This window comes from Schistocerca serialis, chromosome 2 (assembly GCF_023864345.2).
Source record: "Schistocerca serialis cubense isolate TAMUIC-IGC-003099 chromosome 2, iqSchSeri2.2, whole genome shotgun sequence".
NCBI lineage: Eukaryota > Metazoa > Arthropoda > Insecta > Orthoptera > Acrididae > Schistocerca > Schistocerca serialis.
Window position 1 is genome coordinate 584,196,188 of NC_064639.1, and position 22,737 is coordinate 584,218,924.

Here is a 22,737-nt window from a genome sequence, read left to right on the forward strand (position 1 = left end):
GATCCAGTCCATTCCATGTAAAGACAGCCAACACCATTGCGGAATTATCACCAGCTTGTACAGTGCCTTGTTGACAACTTAATTCCATGGCTTCGTGTGATCTACGCTACACCGAGCCCTACAATCAGCTTTTACCAACTAAAGCAGGAATTCATCTGATGAGGTCCAGCCGATATGGTCACGAATCCAGGAGAGGCGCTGCAGACGATGTCGTGCTGTTGGCAAAGGCACTCGCGTCCGTCGTCTTCTGCCACAGCACATTAACGCCAAATTTCGCCGCACTCTCCTACAAGATACGTTCGTTGCGCATCCCACATCGCCTTGTGCTGTCATTTCACGCAGTATTGCTTGTGTTATCATTGACAACTCTACGCAAACGCCGCTGCTCTCAGTCGTTAAGTGAAGGCCGTCGACCACTGCGTTGTACCTGGTGAGAAGTAATGTCAGAAATGCGGTATTCCCGGTACATTCTTGAGACTGTGGATCTCAATATACTGAATTCCCGAACGATATCCAAAATGGATGCTCGACGCATCTAGCTCCAACTACCATTCCACGTTCAAAGTCTCTTAATTCCTGTCGTGCGGCTGTGGTCACGTCGGAAATCTTTTCACATGAATCACGTGAGTGCAAATGACTGTTCCCCCAATGCACCGCCCTTTTACACCTTGTGTATGCGGTACTGTGCGTATGTGCACATCGCTATCGTATGACCTTGTCACCTCAGTGTACATGTGTCTGTATTCAGTAAGTTGCAGAATGCCGATGCAGAAGCAAAATCGTTTGTTCACGCCTCGAGCGACAAAGAGAATAATTACATCGGTGGCGCACAGCAGCAGCAATTCGAGCGGCGAAGATGCTACGATAGTCGCAGCCGCCCACAAGAAAAAGAAACGGCCTTCTGAAATAATTACTTACTTGTTAAAATGATAACTCTTTACGTTGGTCTGTGTAAATGGTTCCAAAATGGTTTAACGTTGATCTTGTGGTCGGTTTCAGAGAGCACTTATCGTGGAGAAATCGTGTTGAGCCGTCAACACTGGAACAGTATGCGACGTGCTGAAAGTTACAGTAAGCTGCAGTGCTGGTAGTCACAGCGGAGTTGTTGTACTCGCAGTAATCGCAGTGTTTGACAAGTTACAGGTCAAAGCAATTACTGGCTCGAGATGGTTGTTTTGTTTAGCTGTTCAAAAATGGCTCTGAGCACTATGGGACTTAACATCAGAGCTCATCAGAACTTACAACTACTTAAACCTAACTCCGGCCGCGGTGGCCGTGCGGTTCTAGGCGCTCCAGTCTGGAGCCGCGCTGCTGCTACGGTCGCAGGTTCGAATCCTGCCTCGGGCATGGGTGTGTGTGATGTCCTTAGGTCATGTCACTATGTCACCTACTTAGTTAGTATACAAAACAAGCTGCCCTAATTTGAACGTTTTCGATGTCCTCTGTCAATCCTAATGGCAGGGATCGCATACTGTGCAATAGTACTCCAGAAGTGGCCGGACAAGCGTAATGCAGGCAGCCTCTTTATCAGATTTTTTGCATCTTCCGAGAGTTCTGCCAGTAAAACGCATTCTTTGGTTCGGCATCTCCACAACATTTCCCATATGATGGGTCCAATTTAAGTAGTTCGTAATCGCAATCCGGAGGTATTTTAGTTGAATCAACAACGTTTAACCTTATGTAATTTATCGTATAAACGAAATTTAACGGAATTTTTTATTACTCACGTGGATTATCTCACATTTCATTATTCAGTGTCAATTTACGCTCTCCGTCACAGGCAGATGTCTTGCCTAAATCATTTTATAATTTATTGTGATTATATAATGACTTTACTACACGGTAGACGACAGAATCACCTGCAAACAGGTTGTGTCCTAAATCTTTTATGTAAATAAAGACCAGCAGAGGGCCTGTAGAATTTCCTTGAGGGGCCTCAGTTACAACGTCTCTTTCTTTAGATGACTTCCCGTCAACTACTACAAACTGTTAGTTTCTGTCAGGGAATCATGAACGCAGGCGCACAGCTGAGACTATTCTTCACAGGCACGCAGTTGACTAGAACCTGCTTCAGAGAAATAGAGTCGGAAATCATCTGGAAATCCAGAAATATGGAAACAACGTGAGTTTCATTTTCGGCGATATTATGCTAATTATTAAATAAAAATGGCTTATTCTTCGTCTGCCAAATTTTAATGAGAAAATTTAACACTATTATTTTAAATTGCCTCAAAAAGTATTGAATTCACTAATTAATGCTTCTCCTTTCGCCGCACTGAGTGCGACATTGATTGCATGTTTATTTACCAATAATTCTTCAAATAAGCATGAGACAGCTGCTTTTAAATTCTTGGAACGAGAAAAGGGGCTACAATTTGGGCTGTCACATCTACATGACTACCCTGCAATTCACACTTAAGTGTCTGGGAGAGGGTTCACGAACCACCTTCAGCCCATTTCTCTACCATTCCACTCTCGGACAGCGTATGAGGAAAATGAATACTTAGATGTTTCCGTGCGAGCTCTGATGTCTCTTATTTTGTTATAATGATTATTTTCCCCTATGTAGGTTGGAGTCAATAACATATTTTCGCATTATGGGGAGAAAGTCGTAACTAAAATTTCGTGAAAAGATCCCCCCGTAGCCAAAAAACGCCTTTGTTTCAATGGTTGCCACCCCACCTCGCTTATCTTATCAGTGACACTCTCTCCCCTACTTCGGGAAGCTGCCCTTCTTTGGACTTTTTCGATGACCTTCGCGAACCGTGTCTGGTAAGCATCCCATATCACACTGCAATACTCTAGCAGAGGTGTTGTGCAGGCAATCCCTTTACTAGAGCTGTTGCATATTTTTCGAATAAAACGCAGTCCTTGGTTTGCCATCACCACAACGTTATCTATGTGGTCGTCCCAGTTTAAATGGTTCGTAATTGTAATTCCTAGGTGTTTAGTTGAACTGACAACCCTTAGATTTTCTTGATTTATCGTGTAACTTAAATTTAACGGATTCCTTTTAATACTCATGTGGATGACCACATATTTTTCCTCATTTAGAGTCAACTCCTACTTTTATCGCCAAACAGTCATCACGTCTAAGTTATTTTGCTATTTGTTTTCATCTTCTGATAAGAATATAACGTTTTCCAGCAGACTTATGCCAGGGACATGTAACCCAGGGTGCATCCACTGTTTGCTGCACTATGTGGCTGCGACTTGCCAACTACGGAAGGTGCTTTGGCACCCCGACATCGACTGGTAACCACAATCAGGTGGTGCGAGACGTATTTGTGGAGCGACATTAAAGAAAACCGCCAACGTCTCGTTATCAAAGAAGGCACTTGCTTAGTCGCTCTTACTCCTTCCCGATCGTCACCGCTGGATTTCGTCGGAACCGCGATAACATATAGGAAGCACTACCACATGAGGTGTGCCCGCCTCATCATTGACATCCTTCCAGCATTATCCTTTCCCTTGTTTCCTGTTAAGCCCCTGCTAAATTACGCTTTTGTTGGCTACCTGCTGATGAGCATCGTTTTTCAGTAATTCCCTAAACATTTGCGTCTGTGTGCACCCAGTATTTTTGTATGAATACAAGACAACGTTTTACCGCAGCTACGTGTGGTGGTTAACCTAAAGTACACGGTTCTGGTACGCCAAACTGCTCTACGCTGTCACTAAGAAAGGAGTCAGTAAATTTCTTTTCTGTTATAAATATAAGTTTTTATGTAGGCTCATTGCAGAAGACAGGAGATGTCTGAACTCTTATATCACACCGTCAATAAGAAATATCCTGTCCGAACGAAATTTTGATCACCTCCTCGTACCCGGCTACGAAATGTGCCCAGAGGTCCACCCATCCCACTAGCTTCAACAGAAAACTAACACGCACTGCAAGCAGGCCCGTCAAAAAGTGAACTTTTGTAAAATTTTCATTAGGGTCATATTTTACGCACACCTCTTGCGTAACGTGGGGAGTGCGGTACGTGCATGATAGAGCACGGCACATTTTGCTGCTGACGTAAGAAGACATGTAACGCTCCAGTATTGCCCAAGGTGGATAGGTCGCCCATCTCGATTTTTCTGTCTGGGACTGTCTCAAAAATGAAGTGTACGACACACACTTTGGTAAACTTGAAGAAATGGAGCAGTGAACTGTCTTATCGACGTTTACGAGATGATCTGGTGGATTTTTGAAAGAATTCGTAACTCACTGCAGAGCCGGGTTCCGTATTGCATCCAAATACCTGAATGACGCATTGAACATCACTTTTAAAAGCCAAGAGTGTACACTAATTTGGAACATCAAACATGCTGAAGTATTCTTTGTTAATGAAATCTGAGACTAATTAGATGGCTACTTAATCGAAAAGTTTACATTAAAATAAATTTTTACTAACTAGGTCAATATTTAATGCTGAAATCAGTGGCAGCTTGCAACCACACATTCGCAGACATCTTCGAAACGGCTCGTCTACGGGACCTTGGTTTCTGGAACCTTTCGCTTCTATTATTGTACGCTTTCACCTGACTCAGTTTCAGCTATTAACTACGATACATCTTGTATGAAATCTTGCTTGCCCCAGATGGGTTGTTATTGCTGGCAACCCAGTGTCCGCCCATATGGGGCGAGGGGAATGAAATGATAACAAAGAACGTCATGAGGCATTACTCGTCCTCTGCGCTTCCAGTGTTGCAGCAGCTCGTCGCAGTTACCTGACTCGCTACAGCCGTTGTTCAGGTTCAAACTTGGCGCGTGCTGTCATTTTGTATATTAGTAGACTGAACAGAATATCTGAGGCTGTACAGGTGCTACGGGCTGTAGTTAGCGTTAATAGCTGTAATGGTGACCAGGAGAGACGACAAGGTGATGCAGTGTCGCAGGAAAAGGTGATGGGGTGTTGTTACAAGAGATGAAATGTTACAACACGACGGTAGGTACAACACGGTGCTGCAGACAGGGCCTGGTAATGAGTGGAATATCACTCTTCTCTCTCTGTATGAGAAACAAGATAAAAAATTTACTGCTCAAGCTGTATTATAACGAGTCTTAGCCATACGTTATCGATAGTTAATAGTGCTATAAATGTCCATGTAGAACTATGAACAGAATCTGTAACATTTCATTGGACTGGTTATCTTATTAATCGTTGCAGTGAGTACAAATTATGTTCCGAAATACTGGGAAGTGTCTATATCTAAACGCTGGGCTGTTTGCGTTTCTCCCAAAACGTGCATTAGTGGCACGCGGCAACCCGCAATACCTTCGCGCGCCTCCTGCACACCGCTAGAAAACTCGCCGCCGCGGCTTAGAAACGAGTGCTTTTGTGAAAATCATATCTTACGTCAAGATCCAGGTTACGGTTCTGGGGCGGTGGCGGAGGGGTTCGCAATTTTTTATGCTGTCCTCCATCCCCTCCCCAAAATATAATTTGCCTTCGCCACCACGTTTAACGTGACGCAGATGTCTGGGATTTTAATTACCTTACCTTCTTTTCCCTGGCAAGACTCGTGTCTCATCTTGTTCTGGATCTGGACCTTCCAGTCGCCACCCCCCCGCCCCCCACCCCCCAGCCATCACAAGGAAGGATGGATTGTGTATGCTCCATCTGTTCATCTGTTGCGTTCCGTCTAATTTAAAAGTCTCATATTGTTTGCGAATCCTGTAACTGAGACTGGACGTGGGTACCTGTCCGATAGTTGTCTAGTCCGATGTGGGAAACGACTTGATCGCCGCCAGCACACCGGACCTCATCGTTAATTCGGTGGGCGGAATCGATCATGGTTGGCGCTGCACCCAGAATCCTGGAAACACTGTGCTAAGGGGCGTGGCTATCCGGGCGCGTTGCCTAAAAATTTAATAATGATAATAAAACGCTAGACGCGTCTTCGCTGGTCGGTCTCAATTCGAACCGGGACACGCCACTAAGACAATTATATTCCAGTCAATGAGATTCCAGGCCGAAGACGTGTCTGGAGATGCCCCGGACTGTGGTGGGATACCAACAAGATTGTTGTCCACCGTAAGGCCCGACAGCCACGAGTGACAGTCTGGCATGCCATTTCCTTTTACAGCAGGACGCCTCTGGTTGTCAACTGTGGCACAGCGGTACGTCGACGATATGCTATACCCCGTCATGTTGCTCTTCATGGCAAGCCATCCTGGGCTTACATTTCGGCAAGATAATGCCCGCCCGCCAGCTTGTCTTCTTGCTTGCATAATCCTACCCTGGTCAGCAAGGTCGCCGGATCTCTCCCCAGTTGAGAAAGTTTGGACCATTGTGGGCGAGACCGACCAGCACGGCGTTTTGACGATCTAACGCGCCGATCACAATTTGGCACGATATTCCTCAGGAGGACACCCAACAACTCTGTCAATCAATACCAAGCCGAAAAACTGCTCGCAAAAGGGCCAGAGGCGGACCATCGCGTAGCTGACTTGCACCGTTTGTGAAGCTCTTCCTCTTGAAAGAATTATTCAATTTTTCTGAAACTGTAATCATTTGTTTGTCTCTACATCTACATAACATCTACCCATTTCCGTCCCATTCGGATAATTCCTTCGTTGGGCGCTGTTTTCTTTTGCCTTAGAACACATGTCATACTTGGAGATGGCGTCAGTGCTCATGCTCAGATGTCAGCAAGCCTAACCAATACGTCGCTTCCGGTTGTGCCTGCTAAGTTTAGAAAAGTCTTGCCTCGTCTGAGAGCTTGCTGACTAAGCATACTTATTCATCTTGCCACAACTTCCCTTGTGTCTCACAAATTCTCATAGAAAAATTAAGTTATGACAGTAGACCATGCATGTTTTGTACTCGAAATCTTACATATTTTGATGAATAATATTATGTGGTGCAGAGATCGATTTGTTGTTCACCGATCACAGATTTTTGTTGCAAAGGTCTGATATTCGAAATATTTAACGTTACTCTGTGTGTATGGAAGCTTGCTCATCATTTTCTTTGCCCACATTATGTGTTTACATCTTGCATTCAGAGGTTTAGGAAGCCATATTTACATATAATCAAAATATGCAGTTGAAGGGATACCAAGTTGTGTAGTACGAAAATCTACAATTTAAGGGATACAAACCAATAAAGACATCATGAAAACGTCTTCTTCCACTATAAAATGTTGCTTAGTCAGTTCGTTTGTCTTTGTCTTTGTTATGTATTTACATCTTAAATTCAGAGCATCACGATTAGATTTTGGTATTATTTTGTAGCTGACTATGGTAAATGCAGATTGTAAACGATTTACAGAATCTTGGCACCATAGGTCCAATCAGTAAATGCAGCAGCCTTCCTCGAAAGTTCTTTTCTGAGCATAACCTCGAATAGTCCTAGATCAAATGTAATTAAATCAGTATTACCCTGTCAACCTCATCTATTACATTACTCTAGTATAGAACATGATGCAGTACTTTTTTTCTCTTAAAATTATACTTGGTGAAATGATGCACTACTGACGAACTTGTAAAAATATCAATTCTTCATAGTTTGACCTTTCTAGTATGACTTACATAACCTCATGTAAAGCTATGATATTTTAGACGTTAATATAGGATTGTAACACATGACATAAACATTGTGTGTGTTATTATCTTCTTACCCCTTAAAATAGCGTTTGTTCAAGTTTGTTTTTGTTCATACTCTGTTTTGGGCCTATGATGATATGTCAACTGGCTGCTTAGTATGCTACAAATGTTTTGTACAGTTATAGAATAATTTAGACGTGGAGTTAGCATTATGGCAATTAATTTCAGAATTCATTGCTTATCATAATATTTTAGCCACGGTGCGTTTTGAGAAGTTATAGGCATTGGTCAGGTGCGTTTTTGTACATAGCCGCATTGAGGACTAAAAATGAAAAGTCAGCTGTCTGCTTAGCATGTTATTTTACACCCACAGGTGATAGCATTTTAGATGTGGAAATAACATTGCGACATGTGGAAGTACCGGTATTTAACGTGAGGGTCTATTGTTCTGTTTGGAGATTAGACTATGAATGTTCACAAGTGATGCTTAACATGTACAGATATATGAAATTTACTGGTGACGCAGAATTTCAGGTGCTATGCGTTTTTGTTGTTGGTAATACTGTAAGAGAGAATACTCATAAAAATTCAGGAATGCAAGTATGCGCATCTTGTGTGTGTGTGTGTGTGTGTGTGTGTGTGTGCTGAATGGTGCCAATTTACATAATTAAACCGAAGCTTACATTTGTTATGTTCTGTGTGTGCCTGTAAGCTGATATGGATGGTATTTGACATGAAAATTCTGATAAATGTTGCAGACCATTCCATTACTTTTAAACATTGCGCTATAATGACCGCTAGCACAGCTTGGCCAGTTCCACCATCTTAGATACTGTTAAATTTCCTACCAAAGCCTTTTTGCATGTTTTAAAATTTACTCGGCAATGTCATTTTGCAAGTATTAAAATTTCTTACAAATGCCATTCTGGATTTTTGAAATTCTAACCCTCACCATGTTGCACTTTTTTAAATTTCACATCAACACCATTTTAATCTTTTGAATTTCTCGCAGCATCATGTTGCATTTCTGAATTTTCTGCAACCACCATCTTGGTTTTTTCGGCGGCTGCAGTGCCAATTAGTGGTGGGCGCTTCAACTGTGGTCTGGAGGCGCCACGGATATGACCACTTACCTGATTCAAGAATGCAACTGTAGTCCAGTTTTTCATATGCAGAAACATGCTTACAGCCCTAAACATCTTTAAATGACGTAGAAGCGAATAATACAGCGATAAAATGGTACAGTAGGATCAGTTTCACGCTCTTTTCACAAAAATGCTACACATAAAAGTAATAATCCACTCCAATAGGGCATCGAAATTATGTCTAAAAGTAAATTACAGGATACGCCTCAAATTAACTAATTGCACTTTGTCTGATATAAAAACGCTAAATACCTTAGGAAAAGTCACGACTTATACAAGAGAAATAATACTGGATCAAACTATGAATGTAATATAACTATATTAATGATTTTTTATACCCAGTCAATCAGAGAAGTTCCCTCATTCAGAGGTTGCTCATTGACGACTGACGAGGAGAATATAGCAAGTGCCATAACCTGATTTTCTAGAAACTTTGTTCAGTGGAAGAGGAGTCAAAATAAACGAACACGTGTCTCGGCTTATCCGTAGGTACTCGACCGTTTCTGAGAAAACGACCGTCGAAATTTTCGAGGTATTGTATGTGACTTTTAGCGCCGAAATGGGAAATTGCATCCTCTCAGTTTGGCGCTCCGTGTTCGAAACCCGACTACTGAGTTTATTCATTTTTGTTCATTTATCTGCCCATGCACGTAGAAGATTTCTAAACGAGTGTTTATTTTCAAGTTAAAGGATACAAGGGCGTTAATTGTAAAATTACAACTGTGTCTCATAATAAATGTCATATATTTATTAGATAATACATCCATGTATGATATTCTTGGAGGTTATAATCTTTTTAAATTCTCATATCTTATATTTAAGTTTTATATTTTATTCTTATTTTTGTTCTTGAGGAAGATTTTGTGAATTCCCTTGGACGACACTGACCATAGAATCCTAGAAAACATAGAAATTCCGGACACCATGAATATCGTGTGAAGGTAGGGTTCCCACAGTGCCATTTCTAGGGAAAGAAACGACGTTAACATTGCTGGGGTCTTCACACGTCGTTAATAATTTCGCGGCAAACATAACGAATCAGTTTACCGAAAACTGGCTCTTGCAACTGATTGTGAATCAAGGTACACCAGGAATTTTATTAAATTAGTTTCAAGTAGTTTTCTCATCCAGTTATTTATTTTTTGATTAATTCACCAGACAAACAACTAATAGAGGAAAAGGGACAATGTTATTTCAATATATATTGGAAACATTCGTGTAGTAATCTTCTACAGACACGGGGAGATAAATGAAAACAAAAAATGAAACTTGTGATCGCTAGAAATTGTGCCACCGGTTCGGCTGAACTGTTTATTCGCTTGAAGGCTCGAAAACTTTGACCGTAGTTTTCTCAGAAGCGATCGAGTATCTACGGATAAGCCGAGACACGTTTTCGCTTAATTTGAGCCTTTTCCCACTGGATGAAGCTCCTGGGTAATCGCGTTGTGCCACTTTCGGTGTTCTCCTGGTCGGTGAGGGCGGCCGCGCAGCGCGTGGTGTACTCACTGCACGTGGTTGACGGTGACGTTGTGCGCGCCCGTGCCGAGGCCGCAGAAGGCGTTGCAGGCGGCCAGGGACTCCATGTTGGCGCACGGCCGGCGCTTCCTGCTGCCCGCCTGGCAGGCTTCGGAGGCGCCCTCCAGCACGCGCACCCTGATGCCGGCGCGGCCCTCGGAGCCCCACGTCACCGTCACACTGCAACGTTGCACACACTGTCTGACCCAACGGATACTTCACATTAAATGAATGCAAGCACGGATACTGCGTTAACTTTTTTTAGCGATTGGCGCATTTTTAGTGATATTCTTTGTGATATCTAGCACACATTATGGAGAAAAATAATCCGATAATACACTGAAGCGCAAAAAAAAAAAAAAATAAAAAATAAAAAAATTGTACACCTATCTAATAAAGTGCAGGGCACCCACGAGCACGCAGAAGTGCCGCAACACGATGTGGTTCAAAATGGATCTAAGCACTATGGGACGTAACATCTGAGGTCATCAGTCCCCTAGCCTTAGAACTACGTAAACCTAGCTAACCTAAGGACATCACACAGACATCCATGCCCGAGGCAGCATTCGAACCTGCGTCCGTAACATGAGCGCGGTTCCGGACTGAAGCGCCTAGAACCGCTCGGTCACAGCGGCCGGCAACAACGGGACGTATTTGGGCGTAACATTGCAGAGCGATATGAAGTGGGACAAGCATGTAATGGCAGTTGTGGGGAAGGTGAATAGTCGTCTTCGGTTCATTGGTAGAATTTTGGGAAGATGTGGTTCCTCTGTAAAGGAGACCGCTTATAAAACACTAATACGACCTATTCTTGAGTACTGCTCGAGCGTTTGGGATCCCTATCAGGTCGGATTGAGGGAGGACATAGAAGCAATTCAGAGGCGGGCTGCTAGATTTGTTACTGGTAGGTTTGATCATCACGCGAGTGTTACGGAAATGCTTCAGGAACTCGGGTGGGAGTCTCTAGAGGAAAGGAGGCGTTCTTTTCGTGAATCGCTACTGAGGAAATATAGAGAACCAGCATTTGAGGCTGACTGCAGTACAATTTTACTGCCGCCAACTTATATTTCGCAGAAAGACCACAAAGATAAGTTAAGCGGCTCCGGAAAGGCTCAAAATCATGAAAAGTTCAATTTTTACTTTTTTGCGTTTTCTGAATCTGCAGACTATTACCGTTTAATAGATATATAATTTATTCAATTCCGAAGACTACAACTATTTTTAAATTTTTTTTTGAAATATGTTCTACATGGACGTGACCCACTGTGGCGCTGTTAAACTGCTGTCAAATGGTGTTATTATTAACGTCCGTGTTCATCAGGTACATTTTAGTGATGTGAGATAAGGTATGTGTTGTGGCTAACCTGTGATGGTTCAATATATATCGCTGGTGTGATTGTCGATTGTTTCATGTTTATTTACTCTGTCGTTATCTCTAAAATATTCGTAATTAATTCTGTTTCTTGAGTCTCTGTTTTGTTGAAGTATAATAATGAGTAAAAGTAAAGTTATTAGAAATCCTCTGAAGGCTTTTAAGAAAAGGAGAAATGTTGGAAAGCCAAAGGTATGTGTTATTACTGTAAACAATAAAGACGATAACCAAGTGAGTGAACCTAACCTCTCAAGTATACCTGCCCATAGCAGTCAAAGTGGGAAAGAAAATACTTCACAGAAGAAGCTTGGTTCAATGAGTGAAAACTATGAATGTTTTATGGGCGAATCGGATGTGAATGAAATATTTGATATTGATATGTCGGTTCTCAAAGGAATTTTTTCAAACTGTGTAAGATGTATTCATTGTAGTGAAGTTGGTCTGGAACTCTCCATAATAAAGCACGTAGGACTTGCTAGTGAAATACAACTGAAATGTGATAAGTGTTCATACATGACCACCTTTTGGAACAGTGTTGCAGTAACTGCAACTGAAGAAAATGGTAGCAAAATCTATGAACACAACATTGGATTTGTTTATTCCTTGCGTTCAGTTAGTAAGGGTGCTACTGCAGGTGCAATTTTCTGTGGCATCATGAATCTTCCAAATCCCCCAACCAAGTTTACGACCTATAATAAATTAATAGGGTCTAAAGTAGAAGATGTCTGTATAGAATCTATGAAGAACGCTGTGGAAGAGGCAGTAATGGAAAATAATGGTAACAGAGATTTGACTGCAGCGTTCGATGGTACCTGGCATAAACGGGGACACACATCTCTTCATGGTGTAGTATCTGCCACCAGTATGTATACATGGAAAGTTTTAGATGTAGCAGTAATATCAAAGTATTGTAGATGTCCACAAAAATATAAAGGTACACATGAAAATAATTGCAAAGCTAACTATAGTGGCAGTAGTGGAGGAATGGAAGTGGCTGGTGTTGCCAGTATATTCCAGCGTTCTGAGGCGTGTGATAAAGTGCGATATGTTAATTACCTTGGTGACGGTGATTCTAAAAGTTTCAAACATGTTCAAGGACTGAAGCCCTGTGGTGATGATGTTGTAGTGCAGAAATTTGAGTGTATTGGACACGTACAGAAGCGAATGGGAACAAGACTTCGGCGACTGAAAGCTTCGTACAAAAAACAAAAACTCAGTGATGGTAAAGGGTTGGATGGGAAGGGAAGGTTAACTGACAGTGTAATTGACAAAATACAGAACTATTATGGAATGGCTATTAGGCAAAATACACAAAGTGTCGACGAAATGAAGAAGGCTGTTTGGGCTCTTTTTTTTCATACTTCTTCAACCGATGAAAATCCTCAACATAGCTTGTGTCCCAAAGAAGAAGACAGTTGGTGTAAATATAACAAAGGATTGCTAACTGGTGAAGTGTACACTCATAAGCATAGTCTGCCTCATGCAATAATGGGGGTGATAAAACCTATTTTCAGAGACTTAGCAGCACCTGAACTGTTGAAAAAGTGTATTCACGGAAAAACTCAAAACCCCAATGAAAGTGTAAATAGTGTTATATGGTCGAGAATCCCTAAGACTGTATTTGTTGGAATAGAAACACTTCACTTTGGTGTGTATGATGCTGTTGCGACTTTCAATGATGGCAACATTGTAAGGTGCAAGGTATTTAGAAATATGGGAATGAAGATAGGTTCTAACGTGGTACGAGCGATGCTTGCTTTAGACAAGCCTTCGGGCTGCAGACAGGGCTGCAAAGAGTCTAGAAATACAAGCAAGAGTAAACAGGAGGAGGAACAAGAGGAAGCTGGAGGAGGAGTTTGCAGAGGATGAAGATAATCCATCCTATGGACCTGGAATGCACTAAAAAGTTAATCCAATCTTTGTCACTCGATTCCCAAAACTTTTATTTTCTCATACTAATTATATGTTTTCTAAGGATCTTCCAAACATATTTGTTTCAAACTTTCAGTAAATGTTAAACAGCACCTTCTGCATAATTTAACACAGCCTTATCCAAAAAACTGTATATTTTTGAATATATAAATAAAAAATTGCAAAAAAATGTTGTGAATTTTCATTACAATTGAAAAAAATCATCTTTAATAACTGAACTAAAATTTTGTAAAATCCCTGTGTTAAGTTGTAGCCCATATTTCAATAAATAATCTGTAAAAAGTTCAACTTCCTACCTCAAATACTTTGTGAGGAAAGATGTAATTTATAAGCGTTATTTTAACAATGCAAGTATAGGGCGTTCCGGAGCCCCTTAAGAGAGATTGGGGCTCGTACAGAGGCATATAGGCAGTCATTTTTCCCTCGTTCTGTTTGGGAGTGGACAGGGAGAGAAGATGCTAGTTGAGATTCGAGGTACCCTCCGGCACGCACCGTATCATGGATTGCGGAGTATGTATGTAGATGTAGACGTGGCATGGACCATGAATCCTGTACGGCTGTCCATAAATCCACAAGAGTACGAGGGGTGGAGATCTCTTCTGAATAGCACGTGGCAAGGCATCCGAGATATGCTCTATAATGTTCATGTTTGGGGAGTTTGGTGGCCAGCGGAAGTGTTTAAACTCAGAAGAGTGTTCCTGGAGCCCCTCTGCAGCAATTCCGAACGCGTGGGTTACCACATTGCCCTGCTGGAATTGCCCAAGTCCGTCAGAATGCACAATGTACATGAATGGATGCAGGTGATCAGACAGAATGCTTACGTACGTGTCACATGTCAAACTCGTATCTAGACGTATCAGGGGTCCCATATCACTCCAACTCCACATGCCCCACACCATTACAGAACTTCCACTAGCTTGAACAGTCACCTGCTGACTTGCAGGGCCGATGGGTTCACGAGGTTGTCTCCATACCCTACACGTCTATCCGCTCGATAAAATTTGCAACGAGACTCGTCCGACCAGGGAACATGGTTAAAGCCATCAACAGTCCAATGCCGGTGTCGACGGGCCCAGGCGAGGCTCAAAAATGGTTCAAATGGCTCTAAGCACTATCGGACTTAACATCTGACGTCATCAGTCCCCTAGACTAAGAACTACTTAAACCTAACTAACCTAAGGACACCACACACATCCATGCCCGAGGCAGGATTCGAACCTGAAACCGTAGCAGCAGCGTGGTTCCGGACTGAAGCGCCTGGAACCGCTCGGTCACAGCGGCCGGCCCAGGCGAGGCGTAAAGCTTTTTGTCGTGCAGTCATCAAGGGTACACGAGTGGGCCTTCGACACCGAAGGCTCATATCGATGATGTTTCGTTGAATTGTTCTTAATTACCCTGATTACTTTCAAGCAATTTAACCTCTTTTTGCAAAAATAGACCTTACGCTGGTCAGTTTGGTATCCCACTTCCCAGTCTTCGTCTGGTTATGAAAATTCAGACAAAAATCCATTGTGTAGTTTCTAGTAACTCATGTTTTCGCTTCGCTCAATCATTTGTTGACAGTTAAAATCACACAAACGTAAGCGTTTATCCATAAAATAGCTAGGCCTTGAAGAGATGAACTGGTTGACACTTTATTTACATAACTAGCAGCAGTTGTTAGTGGAATATTACAGTTTTCCCTCAAGCCACTAACTAAGTTTTCTGTACTAACACTGATTACTTTCAAGGAATTAAATATTTTTTCATGAAATTACATCTCACGCTGGTAAATTTAACACCTCATTTGGCCATTTCATATTCTTCATTTGGCTGTGAAAGTTCGGACAAATGTTTTCCTCAAATCACTAACCAAGCTTTTTTAATTAGTTTGTTTACTTTCAAGTAACTAAATATTACTTTGAAGTACTAGACGACACGCTGCTCAGTTTTATACCCAATTTGACCATTTACAGCTCTTCGCTTGGCTATGGAAATTGGGACAATAGTCCATTGTGTAATTTCTAGAGAGTTTGATCAATAAATACTAGGAAAAGTAGATACCAGCCAGAGATTTACTGGAACAGTAATTGTTACACGGGGGAAATGGTTTACAAAGCATTTGCTCGATTTATTCATGAATATTGTTGGTCATCAGTTTATCATCCTTACCAAGAAAGATTTGTAAAAGATATAGACAAGGTCCAACGCAGCGCGACGCGTTTGTGTTACAGGTTCGTATATTCGGCACGGGAGCGTTACAATAGAGGCAGTGAGCCTCACGGAGAGGTTTACTATTCGAATTTCCGGAGCGTACGTTTCAAGAAGACTCACGCAACGCAGTCCTTTCTCCTACGTACTTTTAGCAAAGTTACCAGAGAGACTAGAAATCACACAGAGCTTTACAACATTGTTCCTGCGCGCCATTCGTGAATTTAACTGGTGAAGGGGGAGAAGTTAATGGTATCATTAGTATTATTCCTCTCAAATCGTAAGATATTTACATTTATATCTACATTTTCACTCTGCAAAACACTGTGAACTGTATGGCAAAGGATACGTCTCATTTTACCAGTTATTAAGGTTATTTCCTGTTCGATTCATGTATGGAGCGTGGATAAAATGGTTGCTTAAACGTCTCATGCGTGCTGTAATTAAATTAATATTGTTCTCACGATCCCTATGGGAGCGTTACGTAAGGGGGCTGCAGAATATTCCAGTCATAATTTAAAGTCGCTTCTTGAAACTTTATAAATAGGTTTTCTCGGGATTGTTTACATTTACCTTCAAGAGTCTGCCAATTCAGTTTCTCCAGCGTCTATGTGAACCTCTGCTATGTTTCGAACAAACCTGTGACTATTCGTGCTGCCCTTCTCTGTATACGTTCAATATCGCCTGTTAGTCCTATTTGATACGGGTCCCACATCCTTAAAAAATATTGAAAGATGTGTCGCACGAGTAATTAATAAGCAATCTTCTTTGAAGACTGATTGCATCTCCCCAGTATTCTACCAATAAACAGCAGGCTACGACCTGCTTTAACCACGACGGGGTCTACGTGCCATTTCCATTTCGTGTGAGTAAAAATTGCTGCAACCAGGTAGGACTTGCCTGTTTCCATCTGAGACTCAGTGACGTTATAGTTGTGGTATACTACGTTTTTGTGTTTTGTGAAGTGCATAAATTTACGTATATGAACGTTTAAAGCAAGATACCAATCTTTGCACCCCTCTGAAATATTATTTAGATCAGAATAGACATTTATGCAGCTCCTTTCAGACAGTACTTCATTATAGATAACTGTATCATCCGCATTAGTTTGAGGTTACTATCAATATTGTCCACAAGGTCATTAAGATAGAGTGTTAACAGCGAGTGCCCCAGCACTCTTCTCTGGGGCACACCTGAAGTTGCTTCGACATTAGTTGATGACTCTCCACCCAAGATAACGTACTGTGTCCTCCCTACCAAAAAATCCTCACGTCACAAATTTCGCTTGATACCCTGTATGACAATGATCGTAGATGCGGTACTAAGTCAAATGCTTTTCTGAAATCGAGAAATATTTCATTGAACTTTATCCAAAGCTTTCAGTACGTCATATGAATGAAAGTGTAAGTTGGATTTCTCATGATCGATAATTTCGGAATCCATATTCGTTGGCAGGGAGGGGGTCATTCTGTTCGTTGCATTTCTTTATGTTTGAGCTCGGAACATGGTCTAAGACTCTGCAACAAATCGATGTCAAGGATATTGGACGGAAGTTTTATGGATCACTTGTTCTACGCTTCTTGTAAATGGCTGTGGCCTGTGGTTTCTTCCAACTACTGGTCACGGTTTTTGTTCGAGGGGTCTATGATAGATTACAGTTAAAAGAGCGGCTACTCAGTCGCAAATTCAGTATTTAATCTCATAGGGGTTTGATCGGGCCATGAATCAGTGTTCAGTTTTAATGACTTCAACTGTTTCTCAACGCCATTGATACTAATACCTATTTCACTCATCTTTTCAGTGATACGAGAGTTAAACCTAACAATACCAACGCATTTTTCATAATGTTCGTAGGTTACGCCAACCAAAAAAATCTAACAAGTTAACAGGCTTCGTTAACTGTTATCGGCTTATATTAAGCATAATCTTTTAAAGAGGACGTGATGTGTTAGCAGGGTTCACAACACGAAAATATCTTTGAACACACTCTTAGGAGTATCAACACATTTTCAGTTACTTGTACTACCAAGGAAAGAGGGACGGGGTCTTTATGCTGAACCTAAAAAAAATTTAAAAATGCAAATTTCGCTGGTTGTTGTTGACTTTTACTCACGATATAATTTTGAAGGAGATACTCATGTGCCGCGCGGGATTAGCCGAGCGGTCTAAAGACGCTGCAGTCTTGGGCTGAGCGGCTGGTCCCGGCGGAGGTTCGAGTCCTCCCTCGGGCATGGGTGTGTGTGTTTGTCCTTAGGATAATTTAGGTTAAGTAGTGTGTAAGCTTAGGGACGGATGACCTTATCAGTTAAGTTCCATAAGATTTCACAAACATTTGAACATTTTTTGATACTCATGTGCAAGTACGGTCCTGAAACTAAAAATATTAAATGTGACATCCACTACGGAAAGTGACATCTACTGCTGAGACTTATAATTTTTGGAATAAATTTAACTGAAAAATGAAGAACATTTATTGAATCAGGTAGAAGAATTAAGTAGAAACAGTATACAGTGTGGTCCATTGATCATGACCGGGCCAAATATCTCACGAAATAAGCGTCAAACGAAAAAACTACAAGGAACGAATCTGTAATAAAAAATGGGTGTTCCTATTTTAAAAAAACGCAGTTGATATCCGTTTGACTTATGGCAGCGCCATCTAGCGGGCCAACCATAGCGCCATCTGGTTTCCTCCTTCAAGCTAGACTAGTTTAGTTCTTTGTAGTTTTTTCGTTTGACGCTTATTTCGTGAGATATTTGGCCTGGTCTCTTTCAATGGTCCACCCTGTATATGTTTTCCAAAATTATACATGTAAAGTAATTGATCAGATTAAAATATTTTGTAAAGGAGCATCTCAAAACGGAGTTAGGCATATCTACTTTCGCTTTCCTACCTGAGTTTCAGTTGCTATCTCATCTGGGAGTGATTGTAGGTCGTTAAGTCGTTGGCTATAACGACCGGCTCCTCCGCCATAGCGAGAGTTGTTACATCTACATCTACATTTATACTCCGCAAGTTGAGGACTGGAGGAGAAGTGCCTTTCTAAACTGAAGCCAACACTCGCATTTGTTGTAAATATTAAGTGGAGTCTCTCCATACTCACACATGCATAGTAACCATCCAAAAAGATCTACTGCTACCTCTGTTTTGGTTAGTATCTAAAAAAAAGAAACGCTGAAAATGCAACAAAAGCAGTGATTTATTTTTGTCTGTCTTTCAGAGAAGTGTCGTGAGTGGCAAATTTGGAATAAAACCTACATTTATCTTGATACCGTGTTAAAATTTGCTTCTTTGCCAAAATACAGAGTTTACCTCACTAATATATTGTGCAGACTCTCCCAATGAATGTCAACTTGGCACCTGCCTTACCAACAATTAATTTTATATGATCATTCCACTTCAAATCGTTCCGCACGCATACGCACAGATATTTTACAGAAGTAACTGCTACCAGTGTTTGTTCCGCTATCATATAATCATTCGGGGGAAGAAAGACTGCCGGAAAGCCTCCGTGCGCGCTCGAATCTCTCTAATTTTACATTCGTGATCTCCTCGGGAGGTATAAGTAGGGGGAAGCAATATACTCGATACCTCATCCAGAAACGCACCCTCTCGAAACCTGGACAGCAAGCAACACCACGGTGCAGAGCGCCTCTCTTGCAAAGTCTGCCACTTGAGTTTGCTAAACATCTCCGTAACGCTATCACGCTTACCAAATAACCCTGTGACGAAACGCGCCGCTCTTCTCTGGATCTTCTCTATCTCCGCAGTCAACCCGACCTGGTACTGATCCCACACTGATGAGCAATACTCAAGTATAGGTCGAACGAGTGTTTTGTAAGCCACCTCTTTTTTTGATGGAATACATTTTCTAAGGACTCTCCCAATGAATGTCAACTTGGCACCCGCCTTACCAACAATTGATTTTATATGATCATTCCACTTCAAATCGTTCCGCACGCATACGCCCAGATATTTTACAGAAGTAACTGCTACCAGTGTTTGTTCCGCTATCATATAATCATACAATAAAGGATCCTTCGTTCTATGTATTCGCAATGCATTACATTTGTCTATGTTACCGACGTGCTCTTGAGAATTTGAGCATGCTCGTGACGGTTTACCAGAGTGTGCTTACTTGTAGAGAGTGACATTAGGATCTAGCTGCTTGTGGCCCTTGAGGTAGAGGATCCCGCCGACTGGAGTGACGGCGAAGGGGTGTACGGGCGGCGACACTTCGGCCAGCTGGAAGACGAGTCCGCTGGCTCTGTCGAGCTCCGCCATGCGGTCCGGCTGCGCCACGCGGCTGTACGGCATGGCGCCGCTGAGCAGCGTGGCCTCGCCGGGGTAGGAGACGGGGGGAGGCGCGCCGCGCTGCGCCGCCGGCTGCGGGCCCGCCACGTTCAGCCGCACCTCGGCGTCCGCCTGAGCAACACACGAGGGCGGTCCAGGCAGCGCGGCAGGAGGCGCTGGGCAGGCAGGCGCCGGCCGGCAACCCGCAGCACGCAGTCAGGAGAGTGCTCGGAGTAGCAGAGCTTGGGACGATGGGTAGTGGTGGAGTTATGGGTATGTGGACAGCGTGCCGCAAGAGAGAAGTTGAGGACTGGAGGAGAAGTGCCTTTCTAAACTGAAGTCAACACTCACATTTGTTGTAAATATTAAGTGGAGCCTCTCCATACTCACACATGCATAGTAACCATCCAAAAAGATCTACTGCTACCTCTGTTTTGGTTAGTATCTAAAAAAAAGAAACGCTGAAAATGCAACAAAAGCAGTGATTTATTTTCGTCTGTCTTTCAGAGAAGTGTCGTGAGTGGCAAATTTGGAATAAAACCTACATTTATCTTGGCACCGTGTTAAAATTTGCTTCTTTGCCAAAATACAGAGTTTACCTCACTAATATATTGTGCAGACGTAATTACACCAGAATTCTGAAACAGTGGTTTACTAAGTTTATTAAGTGAGGAAGTTAGGACAAGTAAGGTCAGTAGCTTATGAAGAAACACATCCTCGGTACGAAAATAAGCGTTTAATGTCTTCATTTATGATATTTAACCAACTATCGATGGCCTTTAAAAATGACATTCTTTCATCGAAAAAATCTGTAGTGCACGGAATAATAACACAGACAAAGTAGTTTCACGTAATAGTTTTATGCACGCCAGGTTAGCCGCGCGGTCTAACGCGCTGCTTCCCGAGCGGGAAGGCGGCTGATCTCCGGCACGAATCCTCCCGGCGGATTACTGTCGAGGTCCGGTGTGCCGACCAACCTGTGGATGGTTTTTAAGGCGGTTTTCCACCTACCTCGTCGAATGCTCTTATTTCACCTCAGTTATACTATGTCGGCGACTGCTGCGCAATCACTGTCTCATCATACGCGTACACCATAATTACTCTACCACACGAACATTTCGGGTTACACTCGTCTGGTATGAGACGTTTCCGGGGGAGGGGGGTCCACTGTGGGGACCGAACCGCACAATAACCCTTGGTTGGTACGGTGTGGGGTGGCGGAGGGGTGGGTGGACTGCTGTAGCCTGTTAACCACTGAGGGCTACAGTGGGACGAAGCCTCTCCGTCGTTTCTAGTCCCAGGTTTAGATGCACAATACACAATACAATAACTATATGGCAAAATACTCTTCTCTTCCATGCTATCTTTTCCAAAACTCTCTTCGACATCTCAAATGATGTATGAGGAGTGTTACACATATTTTATTCTGACGTTATCGCAGGGGAAACGCTATAGCAAATGAGTACGCTACATACAATCAATTTTCTCGAGATAGAGACCTCCACCTAAGTCTAAAGAAAAATTCAATATGTTAACTTTTGCACACTTTTTAGAATTTCGTGGAGTGTCTTACTTAAATGTAAATATCACAATAACTATGACCGTTAACGAAATGATGGGCACGTTGTAATGAGGCTGACATATAAAGCTGTAAGCAACGCAGAAACGAAAGTGTTTTTTTATTTTTATTTTTTATTTTTTTTTTAACCAGACAGATTCTGTAAAATCGATTCTGTTCTGTCAGCGCAGCATCCCCAGCCGGCCGAAAGCTACCAAATAATGTTGGCCTTCCGTTTCGAACAAACGAATGAACTCGTCCAGCGCTTTGGACGAAAATTGACACTGTGCACTGTCCGCCACATCCTGTGAGAAAACTTCAGTTTTAAATAGTAACTGATAGCACAGGTATTATAATAATGTTTTTAAAAAAATAACAAGTTCATATTTATTTCAAATGTTCAAATCGATGTTTTTTCCGAGCACTTATTCACTTCCCGCAGAACACTGTTTGGTAAATTCTGCCTTAGACGGCCAGTAATACTGCACAACATTTCCTGAAGTCCACTAATAATGAACGCTTAGAGGTGAGACTGAGAGGTTCCGCAATAATATTGAGAACATCAAAAACTTTTGAAATATTCTGCATTGCCCGGAAATATTGTTATTCGCAATATCTTTACGGATATCATTGTGCGCACTCTTATTTGTTGCTGTGATGTTGAAAATGTGTTCGAAACAAGACAAAAGAGTGTTATGATTATAGTGCATTTAAATATACAAATGACTGTCGTCATTGTGGGATGTTAGAGCAGGTGAGTACAGAAACAGAAATTTTGAAGAATGAATCGTATGATTTATTGCTCAGAAAATGCGAGAAAAGGCTCCGAAAGACGATGTTGTAAAAAATTAATTAATGCAAAATTAAGAATAAAACATATTAGTGTATGTATTATCGTATGACGCGTTTAAATAACCGTCTCAAATACTTTAAGGTGAAACTGCACTTGTAAATTTAAAGCCTTCGAAAGAATGCTGGTGGCAAGGTATCGTAGCATAATAGTTAAACGCTGACTTGGGGAAATTACATCTCTCATTGTAGTACTTTGTGTTTAATCGTCTGGGAGCAAGGGAAGGAGCTGAGGTAAACTCAAAAAATTGCCATTTCTTGATGTAAATGAGTTGGTCTATTTTGAGACGTATCATCACACAAGAACTAAATTTCATAGATGACAATAAACCAATCTGGAACAGCGCG

The 22,737-nt window shown here is 41.9% G+C and overlaps 1 protein-coding gene across 1 annotated transcript in view; it reads right to left on the reverse strand.

The window, feature by feature from the left end:
• The window catches only part of LOC126456249 (proto-oncogene tyrosine-protein kinase receptor Ret-like), a 115,529-nt gene extending 95,494 nt beyond the window's left edge, over positions 1 to 20,035 (reverse strand). Inside the window, exons 1-2 of the mRNA XM_050091999.1 lie at positions 19,828 to 20,035; positions 10,186 to 10,374 (exon numbers count right to left, since the gene is read on the reverse strand). Coding sequence (XP_049947956.1) covers positions 10,186 to 10,374; positions 19,828 to 20,006 — 368 coding nt within the window. The 5' untranslated portion in view covers positions 20,007 to 20,035. The remainder of the gene's footprint in view (positions 1 to 10,185; positions 10,375 to 19,827) is intronic.
• Positions 20,036 to 22,737: the final 2,702 nt, after the last annotated feature.